The sequence below is a fragment of the Pholis gunnellus genome, assembly GCF_910591455.1.
Source record: "Pholis gunnellus genome assembly, chromosome: 7".
NCBI classification, from domain to species: domain Eukaryota; kingdom Metazoa; phylum Chordata; class Actinopteri; order Perciformes; family Pholidae; genus Pholis; species Pholis gunnellus.
Window position 1 is genome coordinate 25870784 of NC_136533.1, and position 25705 is coordinate 25896488.

Here is a 25705-nt window from a genome sequence, read left to right on the forward strand (position 1 = left end):
AAGCAGTAACACCGGGAGCCAAGTAATGGGCCAGTTTCCAAACGGGCACACAAACCCGACAAGTTGTTACATTTAGTAGAGATAGCTGATGTGACCTACTGCTGGCAACATTTGTCATTTTAACCGGTTAAAGCAACAGTATTATCATCAATTCATCATTTCCTTCCTTGAATTGTCCTCTGACCTTGATTTGATTTTGGAGCATCAAATCTTTCTTTGAGAGAAATATCTTAGTTTTGGATTTTAGGTCTCTCTCTGCCAGAGTAAGGGCACTAAAGCAGTTCCACTGCTCCAAAGCCTTTCTAGAGATCATTGTCAGTGGAAGTCGTGCTTAGAAAAATGTCAAATATATCAGAAGAATGCAAACACAGCTGCAGATGTATGCCTGTATGTCAACTTTAGCAACTGAACCATGCTAAACCATGTCAACATTGGGAGCTCTGATAGAAGGCCTTAGAGTTGGTTCTGAGCTAAAGGTAAATAGGAGTATGTTCAAATCATTTTCTCTCATTTCCATGTGTTTTCAATGGCTGGAAAATTGATCGACTGTTTTCCACGCTTACAGAGATACGTGAGCACCCGGAGTTTGACGCGCTTCACAACAGCAGAGCAGAAAAAGCATGGACATATTTGAGATATGGCGTAGAGATTTTCAACTGTACATGTTCAGGCTTGTTTAACATAGAGCCACAGACATTGAGCGGTATCACACACACTGCCTTTCCTGAGCTGGGTTTTGTCACAGTAACCAACTCCTCCATTATTACGCTCATTAACATTTCATTGGATGATTCAAGAAGAGCTGCTCACAAATTATTAAGTCAAATTAATGACTGAACTTACAGTGAGGAAGATGGCATCAATAGCCTCCTGCAGGGCCTGGACCACCTGAGGCTTCTTTTCCTTGAACTTCTCCAGAATAGTTGGAACCACCTAAAAAAAACCAGATCTAATTTAGCACTTATCAATGATTTGGGTACATGGAATAGAACTGTCATTTGCAGTGGTGGGCCTTCAGGGCCAGCAAGGCCTTCTCTGCTGGCCCTGACAGAATGACAAAGTTATAGCTATTTTATAATTTTTCATAAATACACTACATGTATTAGTTTATACAAATATTTTTCCCATTATCTTATTTTCTCATTGCACAGCTACTGTGTTCCTCAGTTGCTCTGCTTCCAGTGCAGCTTGTTTTAAGTAGAGCTTTTATCCAATCAGATTTCACCTCTGTGTCTCTAGGTAAGAAGAGAGGCCCGAGGCCTGCAGACTCACCAGTGCCTCCATGTGCAGTTTAAGTGAATGGGGACGATATTGTTGATTGTCATAGTCTTCATCCAATCAGATCTTTAGTTTGACATGTTGGGCGTATTCTTTGACGTGTCAGAGCTGCTAGCTGGCCTAGCCATACGTGATTGGTCAGCGAGCTAGCGTGACATGTTTGGCGGTGACAATCCCAATATCTGCTGCCTCTGAGGCTGAAAATGTCCGCTCCACAAACGCATTAGAACGTATTCAGGAAATACAACTGGGGAGGCTTGACTGTCTTCACTGGCGTCCATGAATCCAGAAGGACTTCTGACTGGAACTAAAACACACGGATGTACTGAACAACTGAGATTAAACTCTTTGTTAACAAAGAAAGGAGGATGGACTTTGTCTTTAAATAGTGAACAGCAGCTCTGGTAAGTGAACTGCATTTGTTTTTACATCTGCAGTAGCTTTAATATGCTTGTTTATATATTATTATTTGTAAAACTTGTTTTTATGAAGATGGATTTTTGTTTGGATTTGTATGTGATAGGAACCATTGTTACGTCCTATGTTGCTCTGGGGACACGTTTAGTCGGTGCCAGTGTTGCCAACAGCAGTGAAGGCCCAGGTATAAAATGCATGGCCCGCCACTGTTCATTTGTTCACGTGACCAGTTAAATGTGTTGGTAACTGGAAAATGGTATGAACAGCCAATCTTAAATTCCCATGTAGTTTGTATATCCTGAATGGTATTATCCAATATAAAGTTATCTAATGACTACACTCATTTCTTTCCCACCCACATGAATGCAGCAACAGCATTCTGCTTTCTGGCGGTGTGTTTGAAAATGTTATGAAAAAAAACTTAGCTCTTGATTTTATGCATACAAAAAAATAAAATAAATAAAACATTTAAAGACAAAAACTCCACGTTAAAACCAAAAATAAAGTTGTGAAAATGGCCGATATCCACTGTAGCCATTTTCTGTCAAATGAAAACAGCAATGCTAATGAGTTCTTTGTTCCACACACACGCGCACACGGACACTTTGAGACAACAATTCATTGAGAAAAGAAATATTCTTGTCATAGTATAAAGAGATTGCTTTACTTACTTGTCCTGCATACGTTCCAAACTTCTTCCTGAGACCAGAGGCCAGTGCAGCGAGACATTTAGCTGCCACTGACACCAGCATCACATTGGCATCTTTCCCCACAACCTGAAACATAAACCCAGTAAGTCTTGTTATGCTGTGTTCACACTGAATGAGACACAAATTTATTGCGCGACAAGGTTACATATGAAGTCAATACAATGACACGAATGGACACGAGTAGACGCAAAATTGCATCAATCGGCGCGAATGATGATGATTTTGATGAAATTGGCGATCACTAATGTCGCTGAATCAGAAAATGGAGGAATACAAATATTATATATTTATAATATAATATATAATGTGGTCGAAGATGTGTTCACCCAGAGCTCTAAGATACCTCCTATTAGTAGACCAAACGAAACTATGTGTATAAATCTTATGGTACGAAGAATGACAACAACGCTGCCGTATTTACGCCTAGATGAAGTTATATGCAGTGTTGATGGAGCTGCTACAATGTTAGCATAGCCTAGAATCAATCGATCCGAGCTCCAATGAGAAAAAAAGCATTTTAAAAGTTGTTTACTTGTGGAGAGAACTAAAAAAAAAAAAACCAACATGAATTCAGACCTTTTTTTTTTTTTTTTTTTTTTAGTTCATACAGCTGTAGTACACAGCCGACATGTGGCTTGCTAGATAGTGATTACACCACATCTGGGACTTCCACAACAAGTACTAGGCAGAAATAGTGGTCATTTCTTCCACTGTTGATGGCAGAAATAAATGGCGTAGTTGATAACGGTTTCCATGGAGATAAGCCACTCCTCTCTGGCTCATCTAACACGAATGACGCCAAAGCGCGAATAAACAAATAAAATAAAACGGATATTCGTTTTCAGTCGTGCTAGTATGGACTGAGATCATTTCACAAATCATGCTGAAACGCCAGTGTGGACGGAGATAGTCAGTTAGCCCGGTATTAAACGAAAACGTAGTGGTGCAGATGTAGCCTGAAAACGTCTTTACCTTCTTCAGAGCTCTGACAAGGTCTCCATAGTCTCCATTCTCTAGTTTGAGGTTCTTTGTCAGAGCCTCTACAGCCTCCAGAGCTTCTTTCCTCTCCTGCCACTTTTTAGCTTCCTGCAGTAACAGACAGACCAAGGAATTAATTACATTAAATTATCATTTTCCATTTAGGAGTGTTTCTGTAGCAGAATCTTAATTAACCAAGACTACAGCTTGGCCAACACAGACTTCATGCTTTGAAGGGATTTTTGAGTAAGCTACGTAGTAAGAAAAACGTACTATTTTCTCGTAGAAGTCTTTGGGTATCTTGGACAGAATCTCCACGGCTTCCAGCAGTTCATAAGGATCCACTGCTGCCACTGTTTCCGCCTCATCCTCTCCTGAAAAAGGAACAGAAAAAGAGATGGCAGCAGACCGTCACTCTAGTTATCTGTTAGCAGTTAGCTACCTTCTTAAACCTACCATCAGACTGTTCTCCTCCCTGGGCTTGTTGCTGTTCAAACTTTGCCTTCAGGTCCTGCTGTGAGCGCAGGAACCTGGTCTGTTTTGGAGGAGATGAAGGCAGCTTCAACCACTCCTCCTCCAGCTCCTTCAGCTGCAGGGACAGAGAGCAGACAAGCATCGTTTAGTTTAACTTGATTTTCAAAGCTGAACAATAAAAGGTGGGCAAGTGTGCAATGATGTGTGTCCCACCTGTACAGAGTTAATATTTTGCAGTGGTGGTCTCAGAGCATCTCGGATCCATTTGTAGATCTCTACAGCAAGCAGCTTGACTTCAACTCTCACCGCCTTCTCTCTGGATTCAAACTGCTTGGACAAAACCTTCACTACAGGCTTCAACGTCACTATCTTCGATCCAAACTCACTGGAGGAAGATGATGAGACCGAGAGGGGACAACCAGTTAGTGTCTTTGACAAGACAGTATATTAAATTTAAACATACTGTACACACATGGAATATTGTTTTCAATTAAAAAGGAAAATAGTTTGTCTGAAAAATTTCAATTTGGTTACACCAGGACAGAACCATTGACAAGTATGTCAGTATGTTCCTTTCATATTATTTTACATCAACGTCAAATAATATAGTCTGGTCCATCATTCAGTCATTTTTAAAAAGGGAAAATTTGCCACCGTTAAAGCATTGTGTTTTCAGTGCTGATGGTAAATGTGGTCCACTGAAGCTAGATTGACAGAGAAAGCTAACTTCTCCTGCTGTAGAGCAGTGCCTATGTGTACCAGCATGCATTGCAAATGAGCAGCTTGTGAGTGGCTCTCTCTCAGTCTTCAAATATTGCCCTGCTGGTCTTTTCCAGTTTATCTTAGGGATCCTGAAGACGGTCTCCAGCACACATCTGTCCCAGTGAGGAGGAAAACTTCCATGCACAGTAACTTACACAAGGACCGCTCTGTCTGGGTTCTCCTCTCAACAGCTTTCAATAAAAATGTTCCACGACGACATTCATTCATGATAGTCAGAAAAAAAAAAAAACTCAAATCTACACTGTTAAAATTCTTATCCAAAACAACCCCTGCACTCATATTTTGGAACGCCATAATTGCTGTTGGAACCATAACACAAGCGAAGAGAACGAGAACATTTATGAATGGCCGCCAAAGCTGAAGTAGCACACCGTTATCAGTTATTAAAAAAAAGAAATGAAAAATCAGTAATAACATCGGGGATGGTCGTTTTATCTGAATTACATTGCACGAATAACAGAGTGGAAATAAAATACCATGGTGCCTTTGAGAAAGACGGCTAGTAGGACTGTTGAATAGACTTGTTAGCAAAATCGTCTTCAGTGCATTTAAGAAAGCAACACTGACCTGAGAGCCTTCCTGAGTGTCTCGATGCAGGCCACCACTATCTTGGGGTTCTTGTTGTCCAGGCCTTTGAGCAGCTCGTCCTGAACCACCTCTGCCTTCTCTAGCTCCATGTACATCAGACAGATGTCTGTGCCTAGCTCCTTAGCACGGGCCTTTGGCTGGTTGAACACTTTGGTCACCACGCCCGACACCACCTCCCCCGACGTCCTGAAACAGAGCACATTGATAAACTCAGCGTCAGAACACACTGGACCAACTCTTACGAACCGGTTGCCTTACGTCATACATATACAGTCAGGGCCAGAAGTATTTGGACTGTGACACAATTGTTCTAATTTTGCCTCTTTACACAACTCCAGTGGATTTGAAACTAATCAGTCAATATGTGGTTGAAGTGTAGACTTTCAGCTTTAATTCAATGGATAAAACAAAAATATCACAATAACCGTTTAGGAATTACAGTCACTTATACACAGTCATCCACATTCTCAGAGGCTCAAAAGTAATTGGACAAACTAACATAATTGTGAATATAATCATTATTTGTAATATTTTGAGGAAAATCCTTTGCATTCAATGATTGCCTGAAGTCTGGCACCATAGACATCACCAAACACGCCGAGTTTCCTCCCTTGAGATGCTTTGCCAGACCTTTTCCTGCAGCCTCCTTCAGCTGCTGCTGTTTGTGGGTCTTTCTGCTTCAGTTTTATCTTCAGTAAGTGAAAAGCTGCTCACTTGGGTTGAGATCAGGTGACTGACTTGGCCATTGAAGAATATTCCATTCCTTTGCCATAAGAAGCTCTTGGGTTGTTTTCACATTATGTTTTAGTTCATTATCCATCTGCAGTGTGAGGCGCCGTCCAATCAGTTTTGCAGCATTAAGCTGAATCTGAGCCGATAGTTTAACCCTAAACACCTCAGAACTCATCCTGCTGCTTCTATCAGCTGTGACATCACCAATGAACACAGTGACCCAGTTCCATTAGCAGCCATACATGCCCATCCAAAGCACTGCCTCCACCATGTTAGACAGATGATGTGGTTTGTTTCAGATCATGAGCCGTTCCTTTCCTTCTCCACACTTCTCTCTTCCCAGCATTCTGGTACAAGTTCATCTTGGTTTCATCTGTCCAAAGAATATTGTTCCCAAACTGGTCAGTCTTTTTCAGATGTTTTCTGTTAAAGTCTAATCAGCCTTCCTGTTCTTCAGTGTTACCAGAGGTTTGCACTTTGATGTAAACCCTCTGCATTTAGATTCATGGAGGAGTCTCTTGATTGTAGACTACAACACGCCTACCTCCTCCAGAGTGTTCTTGACTTCAGTAGATGTTATGAAGGGTTTTTCTTCACCAAGGTACATCAATTCTTTTAACCTAATAATGTTCTCCTTCACTTGCATTGACACCTTTTTGGTCTGCATGCTGAGAGTTCCAAGGACCAGCTACCAACTGCAAACATAACATTTTGAATCCTATGATCTGCATAATTTGTCATGAAATAGTGACAGAACAGGCCAAGAAATCGTTTATCAGACAATTGCCCAATTACTTTGAGCCTCTGAAAATGTGAGTGGCTGTGTAAAAGTGTCTGTAATTCCTAAACGGTCATTGTGATTTTGTTTTTCACACAGCTAACTTAGATGGGCAGAATGAAGTGCAATGACCAGTTTCTCAGTGTTTTCACATGAATCTAAATTCACAATTCGTGTGCTGGATTTACAGATTCTTGGTCAATTTGGGGTCTTTACAAGTTGATTGAGTTACTTGTAAAAAAGGACAAAACATGAAATGAACACGCGTAGAAGAATGATTGTCAAAATCATTGCTTAGTAGAAAAACAGATTGGCGAAGGCGTGGCCAATCACTTTGCAAGATTATAGTCTGCTCTCATTTTCAAATGAGACAGAGAACAGAGTCGAGCTAAAGGAACGGCCCACTTTAAAAATAAATAATTTTAAAAATGTTTTTGTGTGTATATAATGTAAGCTATATTGAATATTTTCGCCGCTTCATATTGCCATCACACAGCCCTTTCTGACAGGGAACTGAACAAAGAGGGAAACGCATCCATACACTTTTATCAGGGGTATTCAATTAAAATCGAAGTAGCCAACAGTTGTATCAACGTCTGCATGTATAAACGACTTAAGCCCCGTTTGAAAAAATGCTGCCCTCTCAACTGCAACATCATCTAGAAAACTCAACATTATCCATAAAGGCCTCTCAAATACATGCACATTTCTAGCGATTACTTTACTTGGACCCTGAACACTGCATTTCTACCATTTACCTCAGAGTCACCACACCAAAAGTTAAAATAGTTAAAGCCATGAGAACTTTCCAGAGCTGTAAATTCCTGTCTGTTACAAACTGCCACGTTTTGGTGTCTGATACGCCTTTAAAAAAAAAAAAAAAAAAAATCTGTTAATTAGTGGTGCAATGGACCATAACACTCACAGTTCGGATCAAAGATGGAATCAGAACAAAAGAAAAAAAAGAGGAGTGAAATAGACCTTTTAGAGATCCCTGATCATGTTTTATTTTGTTGCCGATCATTGATGATCCATATTGTTGTTCGATTGTAGCAGCTGGTTTACAAGGATCCACACTATTTTTAACCACTCTGAAATCTGTAAACTATTAAAAAAAGAAATCTAAAAAGGCTATCCTTTTACTTTACTTAGTGTCCCCCCCCCCCATCATAAAAACACACAAGACTATATTTTCATTGATAAAAACAGATCTTGTCATTAGTAGTTTAATGATGCATTATAATTTACTTAGAGCTAGTGTAAACAGCTCATATATATATATACACATCTATTTATGTTGTTGTGAAAAAAAAAATCCTGAACGCATCAGAATGTCAGTGAACAGAACCTTCGTTCTCCCCCGGTCAGTTTAAACACAGATTAGTTGTTTACATTGTAACATTATGAGAGTTCAGCGACTAGAAAAACATAAATGCACATGTCCTGATCGCATATATATACTGAATATTGGCAGATAATGATACTTTATTTCACACTGCGGTGGTTAACGTTAAACTGTAATTAATCCACAGTTCACGCGAGTGCTGAACTGCGTGGGGTGATCCATACTGATCAACCGTGGTCCGTTACACCACTACTTTTAATGCATCTGTACTGTATTTGATAGTCTCTCCAGTACCTTAAAACACAGACCCCAGATGAAATTCCTTTGGCAAACATCACTTACTTGCCAGCTACATGGGCATTCTCAATGAAGGCCAAGGCAGCCTCCAGGCCTTTAAGCTGAGCCACAGCATTCGAGTCAGTAACAAACTTCCTCATCAGTCCCAGGTACTTCCCCCACTCCGGACTCTTCTCATCCGTTATCCTCTGGAACAACTTCAGAGCTTCTTCATAACCACTCAGACGAGCTTTCCACACCTGAAGAAGAGCAAGACAGAGAAAAGGTGAAGGCCAGAAAGAGAAAGGAGTCTACAAAGTTCACAACAGCCAGGAGTTTAAGGCAAACCCAGATGTGCATGAACAGATTCATCTTTCTTAAAAAGCAGAAAGAGAAGCATGGCTGGACAAACATCTTTCCGGTACCTGGTAGGAAGATGGAGGACTGTAACGAACAGGGGCTAAGACCTACATTCCTAACATGTCACATGACATCTTCTCCATTTTCCCTCAAGTGTATGTTAAGCTAATTCTATTCTTGCTTTTATTCCTGGCTCATTTGAGAATTTAAAAGAAAGAAAGATAAACGTCACTGTTGGTTTGGGTCTTGTCATGGAATTATTAGACAATAAGCAAAATATAGATATCACCAGCCTCATCCTTTAAAGGAGCAGTGTATAGGATAAAGTGGCATCTAGTGGTGAGCTTGCAAATTGCATCTGACTTAATACTCCTCTGCTCACTCCTCCCCTTCCAAGTGTGTCAGAGACCTACAGCAGCGTTCAGGTAAAGTAAAGCCAGCGTTTGGCTCTCGTCTCTCTAGAGCCGGCGTTTGGCTCGTCTTGGGCCCCTGTGTGCTGGGCGGTTTACCGGTTATAATTAGTTTTTTTCTTATTTTTTTTTAATAAACCGTCACACTGTAGTATAGTTGTGAGGAGTGCTGCTACCAGGAAGGTTTTGAGTACATTGCCGTTAATATGGTACCCTCTCCATGCACCCGATGGGTTCCAGGCTGTAGCGCTCTTCACAGCCATTTTTGAGTACGGTGGTATATTAAAATGAATATCGGTATACCGTCTGAAACTATATACAACCCAGAACTGCCCCTCTGGTCACAGCGGTCTTGCGCATGCTGCAAGTTGAGTTTCAGACTTGGATTCGATTTGTGTATTACAGGTAGTTTTATCCAAAATGTAAGACTTTAGGTGATAAGAATCAAAATAAACAGACCAAGCCAGTCTGTAAGAAAGATTATCAGGTGGATGAGCCACAGTAAATACCAGCTGTTGAGTAAGAACCATTAGCTGGTTCAAAATCTACACAACAGTAAAACATAACACATCATTCTCACTCGTATTTATCACTGACGTGGAAAGTATATGAAAACCATCTTGTGTCTATAAAATGAGTGAATGAGATTGAAGTGAATTGCATTGAGGACAAATATTAGTCAGTGAATCAGTCACCTTGTGTTCACATTTCTGATCGGTGGGAAGCTTCATCCACTCGCTATCGTCCCCCATGGCGGCCACTCTGGGGTGGGCTTCCCCAAAGGTACTCAACTGGAAAACAACAGAATTATTGAAATAAAATGACATTTGTTGTACTTCATCTGTGACTTGCTGCTGGGGGAATAAGTGAGCCATAAAATGTATCACAATCTTGGTGACACCAATTTCATCAGATACATTAGCTTATTAAAAAAAGCTGTTTTTTTGTGTCTCACTCACACATCTGCTCGGGATATCCAACAACATTAGGACTGCACAGAAGCTATTACACTCCAATAATTAGGACCGTAGTGGTGAGAGTCAACTGGCCCTACAATTACTGCAATTTTCAAATTGCAAGGGGGGTGTCGCTTAATACAGATCATCCACATGTCAACTAAACAGACTCATAGAAATGTCTTCAGTTGCAATGTCACCTCCTGATATGCATTCACTTCCACTTGAAAGCATTAAAATGAAATGGTCTAAAGCACATTCAGGCTGGGCTATGGCTTCATATTACATATTGATCCAAACCACTCTGGTAAACAGGCCAAAGACATCATCAACATCTTGGCAAAATACTGTCAGCTTGGAGCCAGTCCTACACATAAGCAATGCAAGCTTAGCAATTCTTTGTTTTAATACTGTAAGGGCATATTGAGCCGGCATCCGTAGACGTTCACAACAATGACTAATAATGTGTGACACAAACATAGCAGACCTCTGGATGGAAAGAGCACCTAACCCTATTAAAATATTGCTAGTTTAATGTGCATATTAGAATGAACACAGGGGGTTGAGTAGGACGGGCATTTCAAAACTAGACCATCAAATACAGCCAGTCATAATCAATTAGATTAGCAGCCGTTTGCAAACTGTGCTATCATCTAACTTTGCCAACCAAGTAACTGGTTGTCCCCAACGCTATTCTCAGTTTGCTCAGACTAGGAGTGGTCCCCATATTATCTAGCTGTTTATACTACTAGCAAGTCATATGAGCGCCATTAACTAGCGAAGTTAGCAACGACTGTGATAGTTGCTACATTAGCACGTCACCCCGCTCATTCTGGATAACGCCTCTACAGCAAAAATACACGCAGCTCACATTGACGACCAGTATGTGGCTCGTTAGCGTATTTGGTGTAAATGTATTGGTCCAGCAGATGCTCATAGGGAGTATTGTTTTCTAGCGGTGGGTAGCCGCCGTTAGCTGCTTAGAAACAAGGCTATGAGCTAGCGGTAACCTTCCACAAGCGCCAACACAGCCAGGCCTAACAACGCAGTTCACAGCGACAGCTGCTGAACACAACAGACTAGCATTCTAGCTCAGAGCAAAAGCCACGTTTCAACCAAAATAAGCAAATATCCGTACATCACTGACATACCTGTGTAGGTCTCTAGAGGACAATGAGATGCTGGTCATCCACTTAGATGATGGTGATAATGGTATCACTAGAGAGAAGCCCAGCCGATCTTTATAGTGCCACCCAGAAGACAAATCACTTCCGGTTCTAAATAAAAATGACAGACAACGTTTTTTCCTCAATAGAGTACCTAATTAATTGACCTATATTGTGCAGTAGTAAACGCCTTAAGTAAATCAAAATAGCAGACAAGAGTTTCATTTGATCATGTCTTTCAGTGCAACTGAGACATTTTACACTCTTATATTAAATACAAATGAACACCAATTTCCGGTCCAGTCACTGCTGCCTGTGTCCAACTTGTTGCCGTTTTTTTGAAACGCCTTCACGGGCGGAGAGACAGAAGAGGTGCGGAGACAGGGACACCACCCTGACGGACTAACGCTACATCCTCTTTTATTTTATCCTTAATCCAGATTTAGTCACTGCATGAAGAATAAAACACAGAATAGGAAACCCCTGTACACCCCACATAATGCTGGATTCACGTTTTACACAGTTTAGTCATTAGCGGCTTTGTTATTCGTCACTGGACAACGCCATTGATTGGTTGCATTTGAATTACTGCCCGCCCCCAAGGTATGACATCTCTTTGCTGATTGGACCATCACGCGTCCTTATCCTTGGTAAACATTTGATTGGCAGCTCTGGAATTAAGCCCTTTCTGTAACTACGAAAATCTCTCCATCATTTGTTAATTTCATGCATTGCCTTTGCATTGACATCATTTGTGAGCAATATGCAATACATATAGAAGCAATTTAGCACTTGGGCATTTAGCACTCTAATCTTCCGTGTTGTCAATGTTGAATGTCACTTACTGTATGTGTTATGATGGTTTTATGTTGTTTCTGTGATGTTTTTTTTATTTAAAGCAACGGACTGTAGCACGTGACTAAAGTAGAGTGGTAAGCATGCAGGAGAACAGCACTAAAAGGGAGAGTGTGTCCTACTGTTAGTGGGGATTGAACTCCATGTTGAGCGGGCATTTCCTGCGAAACAGAATCAAGTATGGGTTTGTTTCAAAGACAAGTACTGCAATACTTAGGAAAGACACAAAATCTTGCAAACAAACCTAAATCACTTTGAGAGGAATCACTTGGTGATGCAATTACCGTTACTTTAATCCTCTCTGAAGTCCAGGAAAAACACAACTAGACTAAATATTGAGTATAAGGCAGTGGCGGCTGGTGGAACAGGTTCTAGGTAGGGCTGTGCCACATCCAATCAATTTCAGCAAACATCCCAGTATGATTTGATGCAAAAAAATGAAGGTATCAAACACACATTACTACTTTGCAGTTAAATATTTAACATTTATTCCAACACGAAAAAAAGCAGTAAATAACACTTTGACAAACACGTCAGGACATCTTATTTTTGTCAACCTCACAGGCAATTCAGTATAATATAATAACATATATATCATATAATATATAGTATAATATAAAACACGCACACACACGTATATATAGAACATGTTCATTGAGATGCCCCTATGGACCTTTTTTGTTGGGGAAACCAATAGGGAGGTAAGATCAGGAGAAGTAAACATGAAGTGCAATTAGGAACTAGAAAATTCCGCTGGAAATTTTGACAGCGTGGCTGCTACTGCCCGAAGACGTCGCAATATGCACACGCCAATGTTACCGGTAGTATCATTGAGGTTCGATTGAGATATCTCTTCTCTCATTTCTGAATTTTAGATTCATACTCTTGGATTGAATCTTGTATTTGTGGGGCTTTTATTTTGAAAGGGTGGGACTGGGTGGGTGAGAGAGGGGGAGACAGAATCATAATGTTTGACACACACACACACACACACACACAGGTTATTAAATGACAGGCTCTTGTGTGTGTGTGAGAGAGAGAGACAGACAGAGAGAGCGAGACAGAGAGACAGACAGAGAGAGAGAGAGGAGGTCTAACAATGCCTTTGACTGAATATCTCCAAGTCATGTGTGTGTGAGTAGAGAGAGACAGAGAGAGCGAGACAGACAGACAGACATACAGAGAGACAGACAGACAGAGAGAGAGGAGGTCTAACAATGCCTTTGACTGAATATCTCCAAGTCATGTGTGTGTGAGTAGAGAGAGACAGAGAGAGCGAGACAGACAGACAGACATACAGAGAGACAGACAGACAGAGAGAGAGGAGGTCTAACAATGCCTTTGACTGAATATCTCCAAGTCATGTGTGTGTGAGTAGAGAGACAGACAGAGAGAGTGTGTGTGTGTAACTGGTTGCATTGGTGAGGACGCACCTGGCATTAGAGGCAGACTGATTAAGAAACATTACAGTAAACAGTGATTTTGAACAAAACTCCTGCCTCCTTTTAACAAAAAGCAGGAGTCTGAGTGCCAAAATATGGGTTTCATGAGAAAGATAAGACTCTGCCGAACGCGTTGATGTGTGTACATTTTTGTGGTGTTAAAAATCTGAGCTCCAGAGCAATATACAAAACTGGTACCGTCTGCTTTCTTTGAGAAATTAGTGGTGACATTTAACATGGAGTCTAATGGAACAGTTGGTTGGAGTTCATGTCGCTCTGCGGCTCTTTGAGCCAAATGTGTAAGTCTGTTGGATCCATAGACATCTGCGTGCGACAGCATATTTCCAAGCTTTTTGACCAAAAATGGTGTATAAAGAGTAAAAATTGTGGGAGCTGGAGCAATTTGTTTGGAAAAATCACAGAATATTTTCCTGCTCCGCTCCACTCTGACCGCTATGCTCTCTAGCGCTGAACATTCCGTGCAATACACACCCATTATAAAATCTGAAATGGACCCAAAATTTTCCTCAAACTTAATCTGTGATTTTATGAAAACTGTGCTAGCTATCAAAATGTCCATTTGGCTCAATAAAGTGCAGTGTTTTGTCTAAGTTTTAAACTTTGAATGATTTTTCTACGTTAATGTATGGCTAGTCAATATGGGCCCAAAGTTAAGTGTTTTTTCTAGCTCTCTTCACGCTGAAACCCCATTCAAGTGAATGGAGAAATTTTGCTCAGTTTACAGCTGGGCGAATCTCTAGAAAATACATAGCACACGATTCCCAATCAGGCCGCACGTTTTGATGATTTTTTTGTGCAGGTGTTGGCAACGCTGTGTGAGAAGCGCTGCAAACTTTCTGGCGAATAAAGATTATTATTAAGCCTGATGGATCTGTCCCCGTTGTTTAAAAAAGCTATATAAGTTATTAGCATGACTGCATCCAGGTCCAGGGTTAGGTAAAGTTGGAAAGATATTCAAAGATTCGGACTTCCCGGTTCATTAAATCGTTACTTTCTGGTGTACCAGCTACTAGAGAAGCTTCGCATGTTCTGCTTCCCTTTCCCGCTAGTCTGCTGTCTGATTGTGAGGTCAGGCTGATCTGGGATCAGCTCTTTAACTGCAGTTTCTCCCCAAAGTTCTCCTCTCCAAACGGGTCTTGGAGTAGTAATGCTCGCGCTCGCCTTTAGAGACTAGTCCCGACGAGGACGCGCAGTTTGGGGCGAACATTTCTGTATTTGAGGACGTTGATTTGCTAAATTGTACATTTATATCGTTAATCATCAATTGGCTAGACTGCTTCATAGACCCGCCTCCTGTGGGCGATTTTTCCAGCGCCCTGTCGCTGCTGAGACATGCAGACAGGCGGAGAGGACGTGCAGGAAAAGCATATATTTTGCGCAGATATCACATTTTACACATATTACTGGGTGCATTCTATATTTCAAAAAGACAAATAATGACAATTTGTATAATTTATTTTTATTTGTTGTGGCTCAAGGGGGGGCGGTGCCCTCTATTGGCCAGCCGCCACTGGTATATGAGACTATTGGATACAACATAGGCTGTATAAAACGCAAGTCATCGAGTATTAACCATAGAAACACAAGCTTAAGAAGACAAATAACCAGAAACGGTTTATTGCCAAGTATGATGACACAAACGAGCAATTTGACTAGTATAAAGATACAACTAAAAATGAATAGAATATGAAAAGCAGTAACCGGATGTTGGGACTTCCTTGTACAGCAAAGGTTCAATTAAAACTGTAAAACGGCTCACAGCTAATAGTGCTAAAAGCGCTAAAAGTGCAAACAACGGCGATGGATAATATAGCTAGTAATAATAATAAAAATACTGCTAGTATAAATAATAATGATGACGATTATTATTATTATTATTATTATGTCGAAAATAGCAATGGAACCTTTGTGTGCTATGTTGTTTGGGGGCATTTAACTAATGTAACTCACAACATCCTGCTGTTTCCATGGATGCCCCAGCCCACCATATTAGGGTCACATCCATGCTACGGATGCTTGGTGCTATGATGGCGCTATGATGGATGCTACAGAGGTCGCATTGCTTTTAACTGTGTACATAGCTAACTAGATAGTTCGCTACATTTACCTCAAGTTTATTAATGTTCATTTCAACGTCCTTTCCTGAAAGAATGACCAGAATGAACCGCTTTAATTCCACCGTCCCAGATGACGAGTACCTCGGTAGGATGTCTGTTAGCTTTGCAGTGCTAACAGCTGATCTCTTTAGCTGTATACTTGTATACTTTGCAGTCGTGAGCTATCTAATCATCGCTGTGTGTCTGCTTCCTCTCAGCGGACAGTAACGTGTTGTTCTACCTGAGCGATGCAGTGACCCAGCTGCTGGAACACAAAGAGGAGTACACCCAGTTTGGGGTGATCCGCTACTTTGCTGAATAGTATGTCACACTCATCACACAGTTAGTCTGATAGTTCCCTAGTTCCTCTGACCTGGGCAAGAGTTTGGACTGATGTAGGGTTTGGGAGGGCAAATCTCCTCAAAGATAATATTGGAAAATTACAGAATATAAGGAAACTGGAATTCACTACAATTTGCAAACTTCCTCAGTACCGTTTATCTATTAGGTGTACAGTATAGTCACAATCATTCAATTGCCATTGTAGTTGCTGGTTTCTTTTGTAGGAAATGTATACTAAGCCAGTGTTATAATATGATAATTTGTTTAATTAATAATATACATTTGTACATTAAAACACTCTAAATGTGATGCATACTCGTCTTTCACGCTTTTTTGCTTTCATGCATAGTATGTAAGAAATGTAATCTAAACGGTGAGAAGCCTACTGAACTAGATCACATTTTGTTTTACAAGCGAGACTGTCATCCGAGCATAGAGTGGGTGGAATAAACACAATTTAGTGCGTCTTGTGTTTCATTTTGATCTAACTGATTACATGTATGTTGAGGTGGACTTCTTCCTGTTTGTTTTAATTCCTCTGTGTGTGTGCGTGTGTGTGCGTGTGTGTAGTTTCAGCAGTGTAAAGAACAGTAACCACGTCCTCTTCAGAGAATATAACTACATCAGGGCCACTCCCCATAACAGAGCCTCCTTCATCAGAGTCTTCTGGAGATGCTACAGACAGATCGGCAAGAGCGGAGGTGAGTGAGAGCCAGAAATCATTAGAATGGACACTTTTTCTGTTGTGATTATAGATTGATTGTTATAGTCATCAATAATTGCCCCATTCTCTATATAAGGCTACGTTTATGTTATTACATCAGAAAGTATTAAAGTATGAATAATTCATTGACGTGTAAAACCCACTAGACCTGACTTGGTTGGTTTGACTGTCTTTAACACCGAAGTGAATGCATCACTGTTGTCTGTTCTGTAACTACATTGAGTTGTATTCCAGACTCGCTGTCCGTGCTGGAGTACAGGTCGCTGCTGCAGTTATTGTGTCCAGACTTCCCTTTGGCGATGGTGCAGAGAGCAGCCAGGTCAGTTAGACAACACCTACACATTTTATTATTTCTTTGTACTGTTGTTCACTGATCCAAAGAGGTCACACCTTTTGTTTGTTTGGTTACCGCAACACTAATGTTGCATGCTGTGAAAATGTGCCCTTTTCAGTTTACTCTAACAATTAGTATGAGGTACATGCGGTAGAGTAAAAAGGATGGCCACTAAATTAGTATTAAAGTACAGTGTAGTCATTATTTTGTAGTTACACTAAACAAAAATATAAATGGAATATTTCAGTATCTGTTTAACTGAAAGATCTAAGACCTTTTCTATACCCGCAAAAGGCTTATTTCTCTCACATTTTGTGCACAAATCTGTGTTGCTGATTTGTACACAGGTGTCACTTGGGCTGGTCCCAATAAAAGGCCACTGTAACATATGCAGTTGTATCTTAATAAAAGATTTATTAGGCTCTGAGCTATGGATTTGACATGACTGGGGCTACAGAAATGCATCTTTTAGTCACATCCGTCTTTTATTGTGTTTCTATTTTTCTTTAGTGTATATTGTGTATACTGCACATGCGAATGCTCTATGTTACAACAGACCTAACAAGAAAATATAATGCAATCAGTCATTGGGTGCAGAACCTTCTCTACTATGTTGCATACTGACATGTTACTGGGATAGTCGGGTCCCTTAATGACCAGTTCACCCCTGGACTCATCTGGTATAAACGCTTGTTATCTGCTTTTCTTTTCTTGTCCTGTAGAATTGTGCTGATGGACGATACCATAGACTGTCTGATGTCTTTTTCTGATTTCCTTTATGCCCTCCAGCTGCAGTTCTACTACCCAGGTACAATAAAAGCTCTGTTCAGTATGTCCAGGCTTATACACTCAGTTCACTCAGTTTGGCTGTAACCTTTACTAACGTGGGTGTGTTAAAGGGACAGTTCACCCCAAAATGAAAAACTACATATTTCGCCTCCTACCTGTAGTGCTATTTATCTAGATAGGTTTGGTGTGAGATGCCAAGTGTTGGAGATATCATCCATAGAGACGTCTCCCTGCTCTCCAATGTCCAACAGAGTCTCCATCTCTCTCCAACCGTGCACTATAGTTCCTACATGAAACTGCTCACAAGGTCTGAGGATTATCTTGAGTAACCGGGTTATGATTTCTAGAAAGTGACATCACTGTTGAGTTTGTAAATGTACTTTTTTGGTACTTTGAAGACCACCAGCCGAGCGAGTGCCAACTAGTCACATTATATCGGAGAGAAGGGAGACATCTCTATGGACGATATCTCCAACACTTGGCGTCTCACACCGAAGCCATGGCTGTACCCCCCGTTTAGGTCACTGAGGTCCTAACTTTTGCAAAGATGTTGTACAACGCCACGATTAGCGACCTACGTATCTCATCGCCTTCATTGTTTGTGTGTGTGTGAGGGAAGGGGGGACGTGGTGAAGTGGATGATCTTGTTGTTACTTTAAAATCTTTACTCAACACGTTGGTTCTTTGATTATATCAACAACTTGAGGTTTACCTAGAGGACTGCTTGTAGTCCAATGCCATTCAGTAGCGCTGCGTTGAACAGTGGCCAGTGATTTCTGCTCGTCAGTTTCACTTCCAGCCCGTATAGCCTACATGTGTTTAAAGCCTTCACTGAGACAGATGAAAATGTCAGTCAAAGCTCAGCTTTGGGGAGGGCAGAGGTAAACAAAAAAACCATCTAGATTGATAAATAGTGCTATTTATCAATCTAGATCGTTTTTTTTCAGGTAAGAGGAAACATATGTATTTTTTATTTTGGGGGGAACTGTCCCTTTAATGATTTGCATTTGTTTAAATTCTTACTCGATAGAATCTTTGCATTTTATACTCTATAGTAAGAGGTATGTTATACAAATGTTTCATATTTTCATTATGGATTGATTGTTGTTCAGTCCATTATGGGGTAAAACTGTCTGACAAAGAGAAAACTCATGCACACTGGAAGGATTTCTAAGTTCAGATATCTGATATGAAAATACTAAAAGCTACCTATTATCTACCGTTAGTGTGTGAGGAATCATCTTATTAGAAGTGAGCCATATAGAGTCATATCAAATGTATATCTGATATTGAATTTATGATGTGTGCAGTGTTAACAGTCTAATCCCATTTCCATACAAAAACTGAATAAAACAGTATTTAATCCCCCGTGTCTGTAGAGTTCCTGGACAGCGTGCTGGTGATCTACCAGGATCTGTTAGCAGGGAAGAGTCCTAACACCGTCATCGTCCCCACATCCACCTCCACCGAGCAGCTCCCTTCTGTGGCTGCAGAGGAGAACGACAAGGAGAAGCAGCTGCAGGACGGAGTGGAACCGTCCACTCTGGCTCAGTGTATTGATGCCCTCTGTGACCGGTTCAAACGCAGGTAAAACATACTTACACATTCCAGTCCTCACTCTTTGGGACCAGACATCTTGCAGAACACACTTTGATATTATAGTGTACATATTATTTACAAGAAAAGACATGTTCAGAGAGGTTACCTTTCCATTTCGAACAGGTCAGTGTCCTTGCTTCCCATTGGCTGTTGAGCATTCAGGTTGAACCATTTCTGTAACACTTCTAAACATATTATGAAAGGACCTGTACTGCAGTTTGACTAGTATTTGTTTTCATCAAAATAGTTTAAGCATGATTAAAATAAAATAAGACAACATTTAGTTAAAGTTTAAAATTAGATTAGATACACCTTATATTTGTAGATTTATATTATATTTATTTAAAACAAGAACTATTTGTGCATGCATCAGATATATATTTGTGAATTAGATGTTTTGTGTGGATTTTGTTTACATTTACACATTTGAAATTCCTTCTTCACAAGTCATAATTAGGCTTTTTTATTTCTGACTGAGACCTGGCAACAGAATATGGAATGCATCCATTTCAATGAACTCTGCCCTGTGGGCTGTTCTTATGTTGGGACGTTTGACAGGAGGTCTCACCGTGCTCTGGAAGCATCAGTTTTCCTGCCAACTGGGGAGCACAGAACATTATTCTACTTTTGAACTACAGAGTTCACAGACTTTCTGACCTCTATTATCAAGCTAGATAAAGTGCTACTGGTTGGTGATTTTAATCTGCATATCAATGATGCCACAGATTGTACAGCCACTGAGTTTCTTAATATTACTGAATCTTTTAATTTCACGCAACATGTCTCTGGTGCCACTCACAGCGGTGGTCACACCTTGGACCTTGTGTTCTCTCTGGGTCTTGATCATACCCGTTGTGAGGATACTGATCAGTGACCATGAATGTATTTTCTTTGATCTTTCTGTAAATGCTGACTTTGTGTGTCTGAAACGAACATTCCCCTCCCGCATTATGACTCAGAGGACAGCTGATCAGTTCTCAATGCACTTCTGCTGTGATAGTAACACAAATCACAATGATGTGGAACTCTTAATACAGTCTTTTAATGAACATTGCACCACATTGCTGGATAAAGTGGCACCTCTTAAGGAAAGGACCAGGGCTGCCTACAACACTTCTGTCTGGATGACAGACGCTGTCTGCAGCCTGAGACGGAAGTGTCACAGGACAGAAGTGCATCACTCATATCTCAAAGACCTCAGAGTTTCTTTTAATGTTGTAGTAAAGGAAGCTAGAACTGCTTATTTTGCCAACATAATTTCTTCTTCAAAGAGAAATCCCAAGATTTAGTTTGACACAATTAAGAGAATTGTTTCACCGTCTGTCTCTACATTACCATGCTCTTCTGTTGACGATTGGAACAAGTTCCTTACCTATTTTATTGATAAGGTAATAGCTATTAGGTCTGGTATTCAGCCTGGGATTTGTTCATCTACCTGTAGCTCCTCTCAATCTCCTGCTGTTCTGGACTCTTCCCAGCCTATCAGCCTTCAAGACCTGATGGACTTAATTAACAAAACAAAGCCATCATCTTGTCCCTTGGATGTTACACCATCCTCTCTGTTCCAGAAGGTTCTGCCAATTATTGGCCCTGCTGTAACATCTATTGTTAATTCCTCATTCTCTACAGGAATTGTTCCCTCCTACTTTAAGCATGCCACTATCCAGCCTATATTAAAGAAACCCCACTTGGATCCGGCATTGCCCATGAACTACAGGCCCATATCAAAACTTCTTTCCTGTCCAAAATCTTAAAGAAAGTGGTGGCCAACCAACTTACTGCTGCACTGGAGAGGCACAACATGTATGACAAATTCCAGTCTGGGTTTCGTAAGCAACACTCTACTTAAACTGCTCTCCTGAGGGTTTCAAATGACATTCTCATGTCCTCTGATGCAGGTGACTGCTCTGTGTTCGTACTTCTGGACCTCAGTTCTGCATTCGACACTGTAGACCATAACATCTTGATTAATAAGAGGCTACGTGATTGGGTGGGCATAACTGGCATAGCGTTAGACTGGTTTACATCTTACCTCGCTGACAGAAGTTTTAATGTCTCTGTGGGTGATTTTGTGTCTGTCACCTCTCCATTGTCTTGTGGTGTACCGCAGGGCTCGGTTCTGGGGCCTCTGTTATTTTCCCTATATTTGTTACCTTTGGGACCGATTATAAAAAGTTACAATGTTGCCTATCCTTTATATGCAGATGACATACAACTCCATCCGTCATTCAAACCCAGTGAGGCTTTTGCATTAACTAGGCTCCTGGACTGTGTCAATGCTATCAGAGACTGGAAGGCAGAAAACTGCTTACAACTCAACGACACCAAGACAGAGGTTCTGGTTATTGCACCAGATGAGTTTGTCCCTATGATCAAGCAGAGTATTGGTCCACTCTCCTCTGCTGCCCATTGCAACCTGTGCAGTCTAGGGGGTTTTCTTTGATTGATCCATGTCGTTTGACCCCCATGTTAAGCAGCTGTCCAGATCATGTTTCTTCTACCTAAGAAATATCAGTAAACTGAGATCTGTAGTATCAACAGCTGAACTAGAGATGATCATACACGCCTTCATCTCTTCACGCATTGACTACTGTAACACTCTTTTCTCATCACTCAGTATAGCTGCTCTTAACCGTTTACAGGTAATCCAAAACGCTGCCGCCAGATTACTCACCAGGATAAATCAACGGTCTCACATCACCCCCATACTCCGATCTCTCCACTGGCTCCCTGTAGCATTTAGGATCCACTTTAAAATTCTCACCCTCACTTACAGAGCACTACACGGTCAGACTCCTACATATGTAGCTGATCTACTTCATCCATATTCACCCGCCCGCGCTCTCAGGTCAAAAGTGTTCGGTTATCTGTCTGCCCCACGCACTCGCCTTAAGACCCGTGGTGACCGAGCTTTTGAGGCAGTAGCACCAAGGCTGTGGAATGCTCTGCCTGAACCCTACGCTTTGCTGTTTCTGTGAACTCATCCAAAAATCAGCTCAAGACACACCTCTTAGGCTGGCATTTGGGTAACAACTCCTGTCCTAGGCCTGCTTTTAAACCATGTTTTACATTTGTACTTTCTGTTTTTGTGCATTTTAATGTAAATTATTGGCCCTTCTATGGTCACATTGTGCTTTTTGTTTGTAATTCTGCTCCTGTTAAGCATTTTGTGACTTAAGTCTGTGAAAAGCGCTTTATAAATACATTTTACTTACTTACATATAATGATGACTATTTCTATGTGCATTGAAAAATATTTTTGTGGCGAGAGTCATTTATCACAAAATACATTTGTGAATCTTTCTGTGTGCATTCATTACTATTGAGACTGATCTGACCCTGTTCCTGTGTGAAGTCATCCTCCCAGGTCCTGTATGAGGGAAGTACTTGAACAGACCAACAAAGTCTCTTACTACAGCTTCCTAATGAGCCTGGCTAAACACGAGGCCACCAACCAAACTATTGGTAGGTTTAACATTACACAGTCGTAGTATTACTGCTGCTACTACTGCTTCTGCTTCTACAACTACCTATACGTCTACTGATACTGCTACTACTACCTCTACTCCTACTGCTATTGCTACTGCCTTTTCTACTTCTACTACTACTACTGCTACTACTGCTGCTACTACTGCTACAGCTTCTACTACTGTTACTACTACTTCTACGCCTACTACTGCTATAGCTATTGCTACTGCTACTACTACTGCTATAGCTATTGCTACTGCTACTACTACTGCTATTGCTACTGCAACTACCAGTACTACTATTATTACTACTGCTTCCACTACTATTATTACTACTACTGCTACTGCTACTGCTACTCCCACTTCTGCTACTACATACAAAATGTTGTTAAAACAACATGAGTTGTAAAGTGTACACATACATAAGAGTACAAAATGTGCTTTATGATTATATCCACCCTCATACAGATTTCATGACTTATCAACAGTACATTACTAAATACCAGAGTTGTAGACTTGCGACTGTAAAGACTCAACTTGCTTGGGACTCCACCTAAAGGCAAAAAGCTGAGGAGCGTTGACTCTGTGACTCATAAATGTTGGAAAATGCAATATTGTGAGTAGTACATCGCAATATGTCTGTGTGTGCATCCAGGTTATTACAAATTGCCCGTTAGGACTTTGGATTTTACTCAAATACTTTCTTCCCTTATCATGTCTGACACAAGCCTGTATGCTCAAAGATAGTCTGGTGTTACTTTCTACCCTTCTATAAATCTGTATTCTTCGGTCATTGGTTGAGTTCTTTGCAGTCTCCCCTGAAAAATTCCTAAACAATTCATCTTTCTCTTTAGCTGCTAAATCCTCCACTGTGTTAACCAGCGAGCAGCTAGTTTAGTTTAGAAGAGGCTGTAAAGCTCCGTAGAGCTGCACGGTTGGCGACAAAGTGACCCCTTTGACATTACACAGAATAATTCCATTCAATCACATTCAGGGAATATGCAATAACGTTGTCTTTCGTCCCTCTTTCTACAGGAGCATTACCCAGCATGGCAGAGTTTCTCATTGATCCAGAGATGGACCAGGAACTGGACAAACTGTGAGAGCACATACAGTGTACTGTATACTGCACAGGATGACAGTATCATAATACGCACACACATCTAGCTTTTCTCACATTTCTTTAACAGACATGCTTTTCCTGTTCTTTCCTTTAGCTGTTTTCTCATTTTGTTGTCCTCATTTCCTGTGTCTGGCCTTTACTTCCTGTCCCCTTTGATGTTTTTTTTCTCACTTCTCCTATCTTCCTTTCTTCTCTTAATAACTCGTTCCTTTTTCCCGGTGCTGTCCAGAATCGCCCAGATCTCAGTGAGTCCCGGCAGCAACAGCAGCGGCAGTGCGGTGGGGGGGCTGAAGGAGGTGCAGAGGAGGGCCTCCCCCAGGAGGAACATCCACCACAGGAGGAAGATGGAGGTGGAAAGCGATGGTTCCACGGAAGAGACTGACTCCTCTGAAAACTGACCTCTAATCTTTCACCAGTCTGTGACATCTCACCTTCCATCTTAAGTCGGAAACACACTGTGGCTGTATGGTACAACACTTCCATGACCATTATTTGTTATGTGAACCCACACTAGTAGTGGACCAGCGCACAGCGGTGCAAGAGAACACTCCACCTTGCAACAGACTGTCTGCTTTTTCTCCAGCATGAGTCTTCATCAGTGTAGCGCTGCCTGCAGTCTGTTGATGCTGCGTATTGTTCTCTTATGTGCTCTTAGGTCCTAAAGATGTGCAAGTCCCACGTCTGCACATGATCATGTGACATGCTACTGCTCTGCGGCTGCACAGTGTTTTGAATTTTACTGGAATCTTACCAAACAAAATGTTTGTATTGGTTGGCAGTAATGGTATTTATTTTGCTAGTTATGAGTAGTATAACTAAGTTGAATATCAACAGTATCACTCCAGTTTATACTCAATTTCAAAGTATTTACAATTTTACCTGGAATTTGGTTGTTGTCATGTTGGCGAAGCCTCTTCATACCATACCATAATGAAACACCAATACTCTCCACTAAGAGTGAAACTAAGAAGTAGTTTTAAGTAAGTTAGCTGCTCCATATTACACAAAACAAGGCAGGTCTCATTGCTGGAATAAAAGATAGGAACCTCTGTCTTCTTGGGTGTGGAATTAATGACTAAATGCTTGAATACCGATGTTGAATACACTTATTGTAAGTCGCTTTGGATAAAAGCGTCTGCTAAATGACTGTAATGTAATTTCTTTTATAAAAAGCTGCACTTAATGTTTTCAAACCTACCTAATGTACAGCATTCCTGCTGCTTTAAATCCATCACTTTAAATGGCGGCCAAATTGCCAAATTTAGAAATCTGCAGAAAAGTTTGCGCCGAGCTTCTGCAGAGCCACAGAAACGGTTTGTGAGGCTCGCAGAGAGCTGCAAAGACGCACTGCACACCTCCTAAAGAATGGGACTTTGTGCCGGAGACGGCGGACGCCGCAGAGGTTTGATTGGAAATCAGAGCTTGGGTTTTATACTGTATATAACAAAACACCCAATCAAATACCCAGCAATCATCATTGCATATCTGTACATGCAATGCTGATTGCTGGGTATTTGATCATGTGACGAGTCCATATGATAAACGGTAGCTAGTTCAGTCGCAAGACTGACAAGCTGAGCACAAACTGAGCAAGCAGTCATGCCGTTCAAACATAAAAGTGTCAGTAAGTAGGGTCCTTCATATTAGCATGCACTGGGGCCG

The 25705-nt window shown here is 41.0% G+C and overlaps 2 protein-coding genes across 4 annotated transcripts in view; one reads left to right on the forward strand and one right to left on the reverse strand.

The window, feature by feature from the left end:
* The window catches only part of ckap5 (cytoskeleton associated protein 5), a 41901-nt gene extending 30567 nt beyond the window's left edge, over window positions 1-11334 (reverse strand). For all 3 annotated transcript variants that reach the window (XM_079163806.1, XM_079163805.1, XM_079163804.1), the window contains exons 1-10: window positions 11237-11334; window positions 9825-9920; window positions 8426-8619; window positions 5208-5414; window positions 4071-4242; window positions 3840-3972; window positions 3657-3757; window positions 3378-3491; window positions 2367-2471; window positions 844-933 (exon numbers count right to left, since the gene is read on the reverse strand). In XM_079163806.1, coding sequence (XP_079019932.1) covers window positions 844-933; window positions 2367-2471; window positions 3378-3491; window positions 3657-3757; window positions 3840-3972; window positions 4071-4242; window positions 5208-5414; window positions 8426-8619; window positions 9825-9881 — 1173 coding nt within the window. In that variant the 5' untranslated portion in view covers window positions 9882-9920; window positions 11237-11334. The remainder of the gene's footprint in view (window positions 1-843; window positions 934-2366; window positions 2472-3377; window positions 3492-3656; window positions 3758-3839; window positions 3973-4070; window positions 4243-5207; window positions 5415-8425; window positions 8620-9824; window positions 9921-11236) is intronic.
* Window positions 11335-15624: 4290 nt separating this feature from the next.
* Window positions 15625-25263, forward strand: cstpp1 (centriolar satellite-associated tubulin polyglutamylase complex regulator 1). Its single transcript, XM_079162300.1, has 9 exons — window positions 15625-15771; window positions 15884-15986; window positions 16578-16708; window positions 16966-17050; window positions 17788-17873; window positions 19234-19441; window positions 22809-22918; window positions 23956-24019; window positions 24273-25263. The coding sequence occupies exons 1-9, from the start codon at window positions 15690-15692 to the stop codon at window positions 24439-24441; spliced, it is 1038 nt and encodes a 345-aa protein (XP_079018426.1). The 5' UTR covers window positions 15625-15689; the 3' UTR covers window positions 24442-25263.
* The last annotated feature ends 442 nt before the right edge of the window (window positions 25264-25705 follow it).

Excerpts from the sequence above, each read along its gene's own strand:
- cstpp1 (XM_079162300.1), top strand. The coding sequence starts at position 15,690 with ATGTTCATTTCAACGTCCTTTCCTGAAAGAATGACCAGAATGAACCGC. Across the intron at positions 17,874-19,233 it reads GCTGCAGTTCTACTACCCAG|AGTTCCTGGACAGCGTGCTG; the intron begins GTACAATAAAAG and ends CCGTGTCTGTAG. Across the intron at positions 22,919-23,955 it reads GGCCACCAACCAAACTATTG|GAGCATTACCCAGCATGGCA; the intron begins GTAGGTTTAACA and ends CTCTTTCTACAG.